The 13,655-nt window shown below is 29.4% G+C and overlaps 2 protein-coding genes across 2 annotated transcripts; both read right to left on the reverse strand.

Moving 5' to 3' along the window:
- Positions 1-929: 929 nt before the first annotated feature.
- On the reverse strand, positions 930-5,381 carry LOC145751908 (metallophosphoesterase MPPED2-like). Its single transcript, XM_082568060.1, has 8 exons — positions 4,959-5,381; positions 4,691-4,857; positions 4,183-4,295; positions 3,705-3,900; positions 3,393-3,518; positions 2,619-2,737; positions 2,198-2,311; positions 930-1,806 (listed from the first exon to the last, which is right to left on the reverse strand). Exons 2-8 carry the CDS (start codon positions 4,825-4,827, stop codon positions 1,658-1,660), a joined length of 954 nt encoding a protein of 317 aa, XP_082424186.1. The 5' UTR covers positions 4,828-4,857; positions 4,959-5,381; the 3' UTR covers positions 930-1,657.
- Positions 5,382-7,940: 2,559 nt separating this feature from the next.
- LOC145753417 (uncharacterized) lies at positions 7,941-9,283 on the reverse strand. Its single transcript, XM_082569829.1, has 2 exons — positions 8,886-9,283; positions 7,941-8,631 (listed from the first exon to the last, which is right to left on the reverse strand). Exons 1-2 carry the CDS (start codon positions 9,194-9,196, stop codon positions 7,941-7,943), a joined length of 1,002 nt encoding a protein of 333 aa, XP_082425955.1. The 5' UTR covers positions 9,197-9,283.
- Between the last annotated feature and the right edge of the window lie 4,372 nt (positions 9,284-13,655).

Genomic DNA, 13,655 nt, shown 5'->3' on the forward strand with positions numbered 1-13,655 from the left:
AAAGAAGCGGAAGTCATAATACTAGATAATGTCCTTTTTATAACAATACATTATCTATTACCGCCTAATTTTCTTAAAATGATTTACAGTTTTACTTCTTTTTAAATCGTTAGGCAGCGTCTTTTTAAAAATATGTGAATCCCTTCAAGGAAAAAAACGTGCCAGGCCTTGGAATTATAAGTTACTTAATTAATCAATAAAGTTGATGTATCGTTAAATGTTAAAAGCATAAAAACCCAAAATAGTTACAAGTTAAGATAAAACTAAATTCGTAATAAAACGTATTACAAATGCATTGATAAATTAATTTGCTGCAAATTTAAGATTTCTGACTGCTAGCTGTTTAAGCTGCCTTGCTGATATTGCATTGCCTCAAACTACAGATGTTTTTGCACGGTTTAAAATCTCGTTTTACTTTATACAGTAGTGAAGTAGAAGCAAATTTTCCCGAGATTTTCAACTTAAATAAGTCTTTTTTATTTCAGAAATATTCGTATTTATATATTTATCACATTAACACAAACTAGCTTAATAAAGGGTCTTTTCCCAAGTTAGTTTTATATATCTATTGTAAATGCCTAATAAGGCAACATGACTTTATTTTCTGACCGTCTTTTACATACGATATCTTTAAGCTTATCTGCAATTAATTTATGACATCATAAAAGTTATTCTTTGTTTTAAAATAGTTACTTAACCTGAGTGTATTGTTATTGTTGAAAAATGGCGTAATTTTTTATTTCAATGAACAATTGTTAAAGGGTAGGATTACATAAAACGCAATCGAAAAAACGGCACATTAATCCAGGCATTAAATGAAATAGGTAATGATCTATTGATTCATTTTTACTTTAGTGCTAAATTAATCCGTGTATCTATAGATACACGTTTTAAAATGAAACTATCCTCTAGTTAAAAGAGCATTTCAATCGCCCTCTGATTTGGTAAATTTATTGACATTTCATCTACTTGTTCACACTGTTTCAAAACAATTATTTTCAAGCAATTTACACCATTCCATACCAGAAAATTTAAGTAACAGTTTAAATGTTTCAAATATTGAACATGCACAATATTATTAGAATTTAAAAATAAAAATCTATTTACAATACCAAACACTGAATAAAATTTTTTTTTTACTTAGGATTTAAAACAGCAAGGGTAACACAATTTTTAAAGAGGCAATTATCAAATTGTACAAAATAAGTGTTATGAAGGTTAATGGTGGGAAATTTAAAAACAATTTTAACAAGTGTTTGTTGAGTGCAACCAAAAAAACGATAGGCTACATGTTAAGTCATTACAGTCTTCATTACAGAATTTTTAGAGCCAAAATAGTAATACAAAAGTAAAGGAACTGGCGAATTGTAAAAGTAACATAAAAAATAAATGACCAGGATATTAAAGTGATGACAAACTATCTTTAGAAATAAATTAATTATCATGCTAGCGTTGGAGTATAAAACTAAATTGAGTTCTGTAAACTTAAAATGATTCAAAAAGCCAAAAAACAATAAAAGTAAAAGAAAATTAAGAGTTACTAAAAATTAAAAACCTATAAAATATATTAATACTTGGTAATGCAGTAAAAACCGAAACATCAAAAATTACAGCAATTAATTGTTTATAGTGATCAGTAGAATTTACACAACAAGTTTTAATATTGTTTAATTTCAGAAATTCCCATTTTAGCCCCTTCTGGTGTTGGAAAGTCAATTATCATCGGCTTGTGAATAGGGTTGTAATGCTCATTAACTAAAGAGCAATTCATAAAATGATGATACCCATCACAAGTATATCCGTAACCTAAAACATAGATTTTAATTATTAGTTATAAAAGAAATGCAAAAAAATTCGTCAAGTATAATTATAACTGACATAAGATTATAGTTAAGGTCCTATGTTCTGTTCAATATCAAACTAACTTGCAGGGTAATCATTAGGCAATAGATTTACTAAAATGAAGCAATTAACAACAACTGGGGAGTACCAATATTACTTTATTTTTAGGCGATAATAAGCCATATCCTTTCAATATAGTTTACAAATTAGTTTTCAAAAATTAGCTTTATTGTAATATTTTAAGTGTTTAGTACTATTTGTTTAAAAACCTTAAATCTAAAATAATTTTTTTCCTTTTTCTTAGTAAACCTTTATAAATGGCTTTATTCAAAAATAAAACAAATATAATACATACCCTCATGAATGTGACCAAAAATATGGTATTTTGGTTTAACTCTAAGCTGGACTGTGTTAAAAAGCTCAACACAACCAGCTTTTGTACCATAGTCTGATACTTCGTCTAAATGACCTGAACATAATGTTGTGTAAATTTAATATAAAATACAGTATTTCCATTGATCACCGTTTAAAATATTTTAATAACATGTGTTTAAAGGTTGGGTTTTTAATATTTATGTAAGTTGTTTTGTTTTTTAAAATTACATCTTAAAATGTGTTTTTATTTATTTGCTATTATAAAAAAAACAAAACTTTAAATTAATGCAAATTGCAGTTATAAATAATAAATCGGGAATGTTAGTTTTATTTTTGTAAAAAAGGGAGCTACGCGCACAGAAAAATATTTTGGTTAACCAAGCCGAGCAAAATTGTTTTACCAGCAGGTGGAGTATGTGTCATCAGAATGTTGATTCCATCTCCAGGTATTTTGTTCCAGTGATCAAGCAATGGTTGACCTCTGTCTTCGTTAAATGCCCAACCACCAAAATAAGGATTCCTGCCAAAATAATTAAATTAAATAAAAAATTACCAATATAAAGCATATCTAGTTTTATTTTATATTTAATCTAATGATACCATAAAAGTTTTTGTAGTACTTTGTAGTACTTTGTAGTTCCTTTTTATTAGCATTAAAAGCCTTAAACCAGGAAGTTTATTAAACAATATAAAAATATTTTTACCCCTACTTTATTGGTTTAGATTAAAAAAAGGGGAACAGGAAAATGTTGTTTACTGGTTTTCTGTTTGGTTTGCTTTAATTTTTCAATTAAATTAATAACAAGTGTGTTTAAAATAAGAGGTTGTTTCTTTTTAAAATAGGCAACAATATTGTTAAAATAGTTAAAATTCCTGCAATACATGGAAAGTTTTAAATTGTATTTAACAACATATTTTATTTCATTTGAAATTAAATCCTACCCAAAACTTTTAATACTTAAACCCTTATCTTTCTTTGTTGGTTTGTGGGTAATGATTAATGAACTTTACTAACTAGATATCGACAACGGTAGTTTTATTGTTTACTTAGCCAGATTACTAACTTTTCTTATAAATACTTTTAAAATTTAGAAACAACATGTGTAAAAACATTCTTAGTTGTAAAAAAAAAAAAATTAAAATATTATGTAACATTGTGATTCAGTTATTTTTACCATGGTGTTCCATAAATTCGAATTCCATTTACTGTGACTTCTGCATCTTGCAAATACGTGCAATTGGACAAAACCTTGGCCCAGTTGTTGGTGTACTTTTTGTCAATTTTGGCTAAAAATTTAAACCTGTAAAATAATTTTTTTTATGTTTAAGCCAGTAAAAAAATTAAATGATACTTTTAATGTCACAATTTCTGTAATTATGGCAAATCATATTTAGTGTTTATTTTGCTAACTAATGCCTTTTCAGATCTAAAGCACCAGCATTAAAATAAATGTTTATTTTTTTATTTTTAAAACCAATAAAATCACCTGACTGGTCTCTCCTCCTTCACACACTTTCGCACATTGTCGAGAAGTTTTGGGTCGAAAGACAGCTCATGGTTACCAGCAATTACAATCTTATGCTTGTAACATTTTGGAAGCTTACCAAGCCACTTGTTAAAGTCTTTAACTTCTTCCAACTTTCCACCATCAGAAAAATCTCCGCAGTGAAGCAAGACGTCACCTAATATGTAAAATTTTTTTCTAATTTTGAAAAGTTTTGAAAGACTATTTTAATGATTGGTATATACAATAAAATAGTAAAATAATATAAAATAGATGTCTTAAAAAGGCAATAAAGTTAAAAAATGAATACAGTTTAGTGGCTGAAAAAGGTTTACGCAAAATTCGATTGCCCCATTGTTTTAAATTCAATAGATGGGTGTTTGAATTGTGTAATAAAGATACTTCCTGTATGTAAAAGTACCTAAAAAGTATACCCTTTAACTATAAATATAAATTTTACCGTCGGGTGGTAAATGTTCCGTAACTTCGTCATGATAATTATGAGTGTCAGAAATGCAAACAAATCTGGTGTGACCTTCAGGTTTTTTTGTGTCAAGTGGGGTTGGTTTCATTCTAAAAATAGTTATAAAAATTAAATTTAATTTAAATTTACACATCATGCCAAGTTACCATATCATTTTTATTATTATTTGTTTAGCGGTAATAATGCACAATCTTAACTGCATACACATTGTTTATTATGGATTTAGGAATACCCAAATTATTATGAATTTAGAAACAATCTCTAAACACATTGTTAACTATGTTATTACTGCTTTTAAATTAAAAACACACAGCCTTCCACCCTGCTTTTCCCAACCAAAAGGCATTTAACTGTTGTTTTCTATTGTGAAAATAGCACAAAGTGTGAGTTTTTACACTGACCATTGCAAACAACTATATCTCACTTTAATAACTATTTAAATATTTAATCAGTTTATAAACATATTTTTAAAGTGAGTACTTACGTTACTCTTAGTCTTCGGTGATTAGTTTCATTTTTGAGTGGAAGCAATCTGGCAAATTGGGTTGGATCTTCACTCAGAGGATCGACCTTGATTTCCTCACATTTCTCAATTTCTCTGCATCCAGGAAAATTAAACATGATTCTAATTGCGTGTTTAAGTTATTGAAGCTAAACAAATTAAGTAAACAATAAAAAAATGTTTTTTAGAAATTATGCCTGAACTTTTTTTTAAAAAGCATTAACATTGATTATCATTTGTTACCACATACATTTCAGACTTTAGTTGCCTTTGTTAGGTTTAAATATTGTTGAACATTTTGCCAGATATCGAATCTACTGATCTGCTGATTGATTTTCGGCTGGCAGCAGTTACAACTTTAAACCATAGCTGTATAGTCATAGTGACTGACTCAAGGGTGCTAAGTCAGGATGCCTTTGACATGTTATGTCTAAACACGTTGTCACACTTTAGTACTGCCAGAACCTAAACCCTTTTCTCAGATTTGGTAATCTTTTACATTTGGTCTTATTGGTCTGTTGGTTGTTGGTTGGTTTGTTGGTTACGGTTGGTTTCAACCAAAACTAAAAACGATTTCGTTAAACAGTTGACCATTGAACATACTAAGCGTTAAATATTTATTCTAGTCTATGTCAATACTAAAAATAAAATTGTTTTCGCAATGGTATTTTGAAACAAGGATGAAATGACAAAAAAATATTTAAAATAAGCAAACTAAGAACTTTCCCCAACGATTTTTTTTGGGGAAGTCCCATACGGTGTTTGTTAAAAAAAAAACAGCGTTTCCGCAAGAAATTAAAAACTATTTTCCAAAAATAACTATTTAAAATTTAAATAATATAACTATATTTGCTTGTTTTAAAATTTAAAAAGAGAAAATGTATAACTGAAATTGTTAAGCATTGGTGTAGGTTACGCTTATCCATATTAATATATTTAAAGTTATTCTAGCATTATTTTTTATTGTAAAATGCAACGCCAGAGTTAAATACATACGAGTATAAATTGTATTTTAAGTTTCATATGTATCAAATAATAATCTAAATATGTAAAAATACGAACAAGCAATAGATTAGGATTTTTATTTTAAAAAAGAGCCAAAAGTATAATTTAATATTACTAAAGTAGGTCCGCTATAAAGCATTGAAACTTAAAATTTTTCATTAAGGGAGGCGCAAGGAATGTGACATCCTAAATAATGCGCCGCCCCGAGAAATTCCTTTAACACGAGATCCCGGGTTGTTGCATCATGATAAGAAATTCCTTTATCAACGCCTATTGCAAAATAATGTGCAACGCGTGTTGCGAAAATAAATCATATTTAAAAGTCAAAATAAAAAAATTTACAAAGCAAATAATTGTTTTAATTTTCAAACGTCCAAATAAAAGTAAACAAGTTAATTTTTATAAATATTCTTAATGTTAAAAAATTATGAACATTAATAAACCTATGTTGATAGGCTGGTACTTTCACAGAGTTGTTAAGTGAGGTAAATAAAATGTAAAATTGGCTTAAATTTTATGTGGCATTCTAAATTGATAAATTGACATAACTTAAAATCTTTGGCCAATGATTTTATAATCATGCTTTGGCACAAAACATTTTTAAAAAAGCATATAATAAACCTATTCGACACAAGAGTTACAAAATTGTCAATAATTGTTCAATAAACCATAAATAATTATTTTTTGTTTATCCTCAGTGTTTAACATTTTAAGAGTTTATAAAACCGTGCATATACCTAAACCCAATAGGTATAAAAGTCTATTGTTTACCTAAAATGTTAATTGATTAAACAAATTTAATAAAAAATCGTATTAATAACTTAAAAGCAAAATATCATCCACGTCACAAATCTCGCTAGCTTTCTATGAAATCGCATGAGCTAGGGCTTTGGAATGATTAGGGTTAAAAAACAAGGGTAAGTGTTTTAATAGTACTAAATAGAGCCTACAAAATCTTCAATTTGATGTAAAAAATAAAGGAAACGGTTTTTTAGAAATTTTAAATTTAGATCGATGATCAAATACTATCGTTTTTCGTTGTCACTCTTCTTAATTATTTACGTTAATATAGTACAAAATTCAGACAACAAGCCTTTTCCCATTGAGGATAAACAAAATAAAAAAATCCAGACCTCATTTGCTTTACAAGTAGACCTGGTATTATATTACTTTAAATAGCATTACGGGCTTTAAATGTAAGCAATTCTTATCACTAAAAAAACAACTCTACATGTGAGGGCGTTTGGGTTTAAAAAACTACATTAATAACATTACTGTGTTTATTTACATTTAAAAACAATTTTCTGTAAAACTTATGTTGGAGCAATCAGTTTATAGGTAACATTGTTAATTGTGTATTGTTACTTTTGTATTTGTTTTTTGCCCAGAAAAAAATGTGTATTGGTCAGACTTGTTTTTACCTAAAAAAACCCGCTACCTTCACCTATATTCCACCTGTCAAATTCGGAGAACTTAACAAACTTGTAAACTAAAAAGATTTTTGTAATTTTAGTAACCAAACAATAAGTTGATCTTTTTAAAATTATAATGACAGACCGATTATTTAAACCTCTTATTTTTTTTGATTTAAATCCGATTAAAAGGTTCCGCCCATTTTCACAATCGCATGCTTAAAAGAACATCAAAGAATGTTGGGCCTTAGTCACTTGTCCTTTTTCCAGTTTGTGTTGTCATAAAAAAACGTTGCTGATGGACGTATTTTTGATGTGTCCTAATTGATCCGGTAACTACTTTATTTTATGATTTCCTAATCCTTTTTAACGTGTCTGAACAATGCAACTAGTCTTTTAAGATTCTACTAGTTACAGTTTGATGGCTGTTATTGTGTTAAACCTATAATTTAATTTATGTGTTAAATGGGACTAATAAGTTATTAAACACCTTGTTAAAAATGGGGTAGGTGTATACTAAATAAAAATATAAAATAATCACTTAAAATTTTAAAGCTATAAATCGGGTTTAATCTTATTTTTTAGCTTCTTTTTAATATAAATTTTTTTACACACTGTCAAATTGAATAAATGTTAAGTGTCACTTTTTAAATTTTTAATAAACGTAAATATCGACAAACTACCTAAATCATTTCACAAATTGCCATCGCAATATTTTTATTTTGTTTTTATTAAAAATAGTTAAGTAAAATGTAAATACGGTGCAAAATAAAACAATAAGAAACTTGAAAATACAAGATAAAAAGTAAAATAAATCACAATAAAACAAATCCCTGGTAGTGATCGTACATCTCAGATTCAAAGTCCTTGCTGGACTTAATGTAGTTTGAGTTCATTTCGTTGTACAGTTTATTCATTTTGCCAGTTCTAAATGGGTCGAGTGTAAGCACGTGAGTAAAAAAGGGGGTAACGTCGTCAATGGGGTCGTAATATGGCAACCTGATCAACTGTTGAAAGCCGTTTGATTCGTGAAATTTGGCAGCTCGCGTGCTGTGACTTATTGCAACCACAAGTGGCGCTGAAGTGCTACCCAGTATATCCAACAAGTCCAAGTTGCCCTTTGTTTTGTTTTGATTATCTGTTAATAATTGATTCGCGTTTGGTTTGCTTTGGGTCGGTATTGGCAGCGGCCGATGACTTAACATGGTAAAATAATGCAGATTTTTGATCGAAAACATGTTCAGTAAATTTGTCATCACATTATCGTTCGATGCAGCGTCAGAAATCCTTTTAGGTTTTCTCTTTACCTCTAGATTGTCTTTACGAATAAGCCGATTTTGTTTGAGCCAGTATTCCGCCATGATTCGAATAGCCTCCTTGTAAACAGAACTGCCTACTCCTTGCGAGGTATACTCGGGTTTTATTGCACAAAATAAACCGTTCCACATCGGGACTCGTGCTCTTTTTAGTTTTTCGCTGATGTTTTGATTTTCCCATGCTTCGTATCTGTAAAAGAAAAAGAAAAAAAATGTAAAAGAGTCGAATTTTCGCGTTGTTTAACTTAATGTTTAATTTTTTATTCAAATAGTAATTTAAATATGCTAGGGAAACACAGTCGTTATGTACTTAAATGTTTTAAATATAATTTTTTTTAATTTAGTTTCTTTACTTATGTTACAAAAAAAATACGAATAATACCTAATTAAACAATCTATGCAAAACACATTTTTCGCGTATTTAAAAAAATTAAAATTCCAAACCTTTTAACTCGCTCCAGGCCTTTTTTCGATATTTGTCCTAGCTTGTATTTCTCGTAGGCTTCCCAGTAGGGTTCGTCACTGTTGATAGCCCACCCACAGCCGTCGCTGGAGGGCGGTACAAACACCACGCCTCCTACAATCTCCGACGGTGGTTTGTGTTGCCTCAGTAAATCCAGGTCGGCCGTTTTTTCTTGGTTTTTGGTTATCCGGATTCTCAGTAAAATACCGTGACCACTGCCCACAGTTACCTCGTAATTTGCGTCTAGGTAAGCCCGCAGAAACTCCTCGCGTTTCGATTCATCGGGTACCATGTAAGTGTACAGGGGGTAGCGGTAAAAAGATCTGACGTAACACTCTCGGATGATTTTCCAATCCTCGACCAAGGTCGTTAACTCGATACTCACTTTACTAAAATAAGAGAAATATTTAATTGCAATATTATTTTTTTTAATTCGTAGATTTTTATTATTTAAAAACATAATATTTTTTAAAATAATAACTTGCATACCTGTTCGGCATATTTATTAAATCCAATAACTTTGACCTTTATAAACTTGATTTAATACTTAACTTAACAAAAACTAAAACATAAAAATCTAAACAAAAAATTTTTACACACGTTTTAGCAACAAAAAAAATTTTTCTAAATATCCGACCTATTGTATGCTCTTTTGTTTTAGCGGTCTAAATTGCGACTAGTAGGCCACTGGCGCTAAATTTACCGTCCTAGCCAATTGTGTGTATATATATATAAATGACATTTACACCTACGAAAAAAAAAAACATCCCTCGAGGCCGTCTCTTGCAAACCGAACAGGAGAGAGTTTCGAATAAACTCTCTCCTTTTTGCAAGGGTTTTTATAATGGTGTCATCGCTGCCGGATGCCTGTTAACAAAGCAAATCTCCCGCTAGTTTAAATCATAATGTTAAAAGGTTACCGTATGGCAATTTAGGTAAATTCTCAATTCATTTAATACTTTGTTTTAGGTTTGGCGTGAGAACGTAACCCAGATACAAACTTTGTAAGTTACTAACAAATGTGATTAAGAACATATTTTTCCAATATTGCTAAATTACTTTTTCAACCAACTAAATTAAAAGAAGGGTGTTAAGAAGTAACGAGTACATTATATTGGTAACAAAGAACCGGAAAACTATGAATCAAACAATTTAATATTTATGTTGCATCATATTTCTTTATCGTAGCCTGTTATCAATATTCAAATTGGCAAATTACAGAAAATCGATCGTTATTAAAATAATTGAAACAAATATAAAAGAAAACAATACAGAAAACGAGATAAAATTATATTACTCATTTTTTAAGAACGTGTATTATAATATTTATCTATAAGTATGTATGTTATGTTCTTGTGTTATTCCTAAGATTTCTTTATTTAAAAGCGCCGGGAATTGCAATTATTTTGGCTCTAGACATTTTTTTTATAAGCAATTATGCTCCCTTTAAAACGGAAAGCTCTTCATTGGCTTTGAACTTTTGAAATTGTTTTTGTTTAAGGTTATAAAGGGATCACTATAAAGTTGTAGCCAACCTGCTTCAAATTTACAGGCTTTTGTAAGAACACAATAAACCAACAAATTATAGGGCGGTGCTGATTTTTTAAATTAAACCCTAAGTAAATCCACATCATTTTGCTGGTCTTTTATGTTTGTTAAGTCGGCATTTTTCACACCACGATATAACAAAAACGTTTTGATTTTTTTAGTTTTTAGCTGTACGGCAAATAAAGGTCATGGAGTCGTAAGAATTGGTTTACAAACGAAATCATTTCTCGCAACAACGTGTTACTTTAACTACACGTTAACATAATAATTGTGATGTATTTTAACACAACAGTTGCTTTTAGTAGTAAATTGTTGCTGTATAAGAAGATACAGTCTACTGGGACTGCTCGATAATGAAGATTAATCGAGTTAGGCAAACTGCGGTCCAAGTTAGTTAAAACTCAAATGTTAATAAACAACCGCTGTCGGTTTGTTTTAGGGGCCAATTTGTTATTTTTAACTTTTGAAGGTTTAACGGCGCTTTTGACAAACAGAATTAATTGAGTTTGTGGCCCGTGAAGTATAATTTAATCGTGCCACTTATTGCCCTGAGCCAAGGCAAGCTGCTGTATAATAATTTTCCCTTCAAGATTGTAAGTTATACCTATCTTCGCAAAACGAATTACTAAACAAATTTGGTCACGTGGCCTACGGGACAATACTCCAGACTTTTCTGTAGATTGTGGCGCCATTTTGAACAAGGGAAACTCCCTCTTTTTCTCAAATATTTACGAAGATAACTGCATTAAAGGACGCGTGCAATATTTGTATAATAGTTTTTTGTAAAACAACTTGCTCGGCCTCTTGAACTGTTTAATAAATAAGTGTGTATTGCCTTAAGTCCATTATAAGACAATCAAATGGTGTTTACGTATTGCAATGACTAAATGCTACCGTAAAACACGATTAATTGATTACGATATTTCTTTAAAGCTGTTTTGAAGGCACGCGTTCGCCTTTGTTATAAAATAATGTTTTGTTGAATAAATACAATTGATTCTTAACAAAAAAATTAGAAAGTGTAAAAAAAATTAACAAACAAACGCTTGCTAAATTGCCACCTTTTAGTTCCTTTATTACATTTTTTTAAAAGTGTTAAAATTTGAAAGTGGTTTTGTAAGTAACGACAGAAAAGGGATTTGTTGTTTAAATATGTAAATACAAAACATGCTTTAAAAACTTTTTTTTGGCATGTTATAAATTTGTACCTACGTAGCTTTTAAAAAGCAATTTTAATGTTATACAGAAAGTTTTTTTTAATAACAGGATTTAGCAATTTAAAAAAAAAACTATGACAGTAACATATGTAACCCAAAAAATTAGAAAATTTAGAAAAGATATTGTAATTATTTTGTTAACATTGTTATTTTCCTATTAAACAATAGATTACACTGCAAGACGTAAAACAACGAGGTTAAAGTTAATAATTTTATGACCTAATTTGAACAATTATAATTCCGGGCGATGCAGTTTTTTGTCGTTGTGGAATTGTTTGCCTTCTAAACGTGCACGCACTAGAAACCGCTATTAATCCCCCTTGTAAAATGTCCATAAACACAAGTTTCTAAATACTTTCACCAAATGCAACACAAACAAATACGTCAAGGGCGCTTGCCTTCCATTTAAAGTATTAATTCGATCGTGTTTCGAGGTGCAATTAGTGTCAAAGGTTTCCGACATTGTGTAACTTTTTTGTAGTTGATCGTAAATATTTAGAAAACATTGTATCAATGTTGATGGGCAATGACCATGGCTTATACAAGTCCTTAATACCAAAAAGCCCGCATTCTAAAGCTGTTTTAAAAATAAATTGTTTTGCCATCATATGAAAACAATACATGCAGAGTTTGTGTTAGTTATTCAATACAAGACATCAATATAGCGTGAAATTGTATATACGTTTCTATTTATTCGCTTAACAAGTTTGACATTTTTAAAATTTCTCTGCAAAAAGCTAACAACAAAGACTTAACTTTTAATTTTACGTTTTATCGGTTTTTAAACTTTATACAATACAAACTTGATGCAAAAAAATAAAAAAACTGAAAAAGGTAACTTTTTGTGCCGATAAATGTTTTAGATAAACGGTCATTTTTAAACAATTTAATAATAACAAACGTCATTCTTGTTATTTAAGCCAATGAACGGTTTTGATATTAAGCCAATTTTGTATGTTGTTTCCTAAATGGAATGTAAGCCTTTGAACTATAATGTAAACAAACTGCTCATTTAAAAAAAAATTCGTTGTCCGGCATGAGTTGCTGACGGCGTGACCATTATAAAGCAGTTGGTGGACATAAGCCTGTTAACGTACAAGGAGAAATATAAGATAACAAGATTTCAATTTCTAGCAAAGCTTTCAGAATACAATTAACCTTATTTTAAATTTAGGAGTTACTTTGCCTTAAGATTGTTGCAAGATGAAAGTTAAAACGGTTTGTTTAAAATGTAGATGTCAATGTTTTAAACGTTAGGGCGCCATTAAGTAAGATACTATGAGTAAAGGTGACACATACTATTGAATGACGGCCGGCTACAATTTTTGAAACTTGATATAGCATAATGATATCGCCGTTTTATTAAATCTCTAGTACCAATGGTATAGCTTTTAAATGTAATATATATTCATATATTTTTTTTGACGATGGAAAATTTTTGTTAACTTATAAATACTAATAAAGGCATACGTTTTGTACAATTTAAGCTATAATGAAGTGTGTTGATAATAAAAATTAATCAATTTTTACCGATTACACAGTCAGGTCTGAGTGTAATCTTACAAAAAACTTAATGCGTCATGCGCCTAGTAAAATAGTTCATACAATGATTCTGCCTTATGGCTTGTAGTTCCCGTTAAGCTATATTTAACGTAAAAACAACTTTTTAAATCGAGGCCTAGTATTTATTTCGCATTTGTAAGCCTTAAAAGTAGAAGGATTTATTTAAGTATATGTCAAGTTATATTTCTCAAACATTTACAAATTATCGCTTAAGTTTGTTATCTAATATCTTAAAGTTTTACGATTCTTAAAAAAATATATGTATACCGTAACTTGACAAACAACTTATATCAAATAAAAATTATTATTAAATATAATCTCTATAATTAATAACAATTTTTATTAGATTTTCAATAGTTTTTTTACCGTTCTTACGTTTTATTTATTATTAGCAGTTTCTTACCGAAAATCGCATGGTTTTAA

The sequence above is a fragment of the Corella eumyota genome, chromosome 5 (assembly GCF_963082875.1).
Source record: "Corella eumyota chromosome 5, kaCorEumy4.1, whole genome shotgun sequence".
Lineage (NCBI taxonomy): Eukaryota > Metazoa > Chordata > Ascidiacea > Phlebobranchia > Corellidae > Corella > Corella eumyota.

Coding starts and splice junctions, on each gene's coding strand:
- LOC145751908 (XM_082568060.1), bottom strand. CDS start 4,827: ATGTTTAATTTTCCTGGATGCAGAGAAATTGAGAAATGTGAGGAAATC. Junction 3,901..4,182: donor GGAACATTTACCACCCGACG/GTAAAATTTATA, acceptor TTTACATATTAG/GTGACGTCTTGCTTCACTGC. Junction 2,312..2,618: donor GACACATACTCCACCTGCTG/GTAAAACAATTT, acceptor CATTATGTTCAG/GTCATTTAGACGAAGTATCA.
- LOC145753417 (XM_082569829.1), bottom strand. CDS start 9,196: ATGGTACCCGATGAATCGAAACGCGAGGAGTTTCTGCGGGCTTACCTA. Junction 8,632..8,885: donor GGCCTGGAGCGAGTTAAAAG/GTTTGGAATTTT, acceptor TTTCTTTTACAG/ATACGAAGCATGGGAAAATC.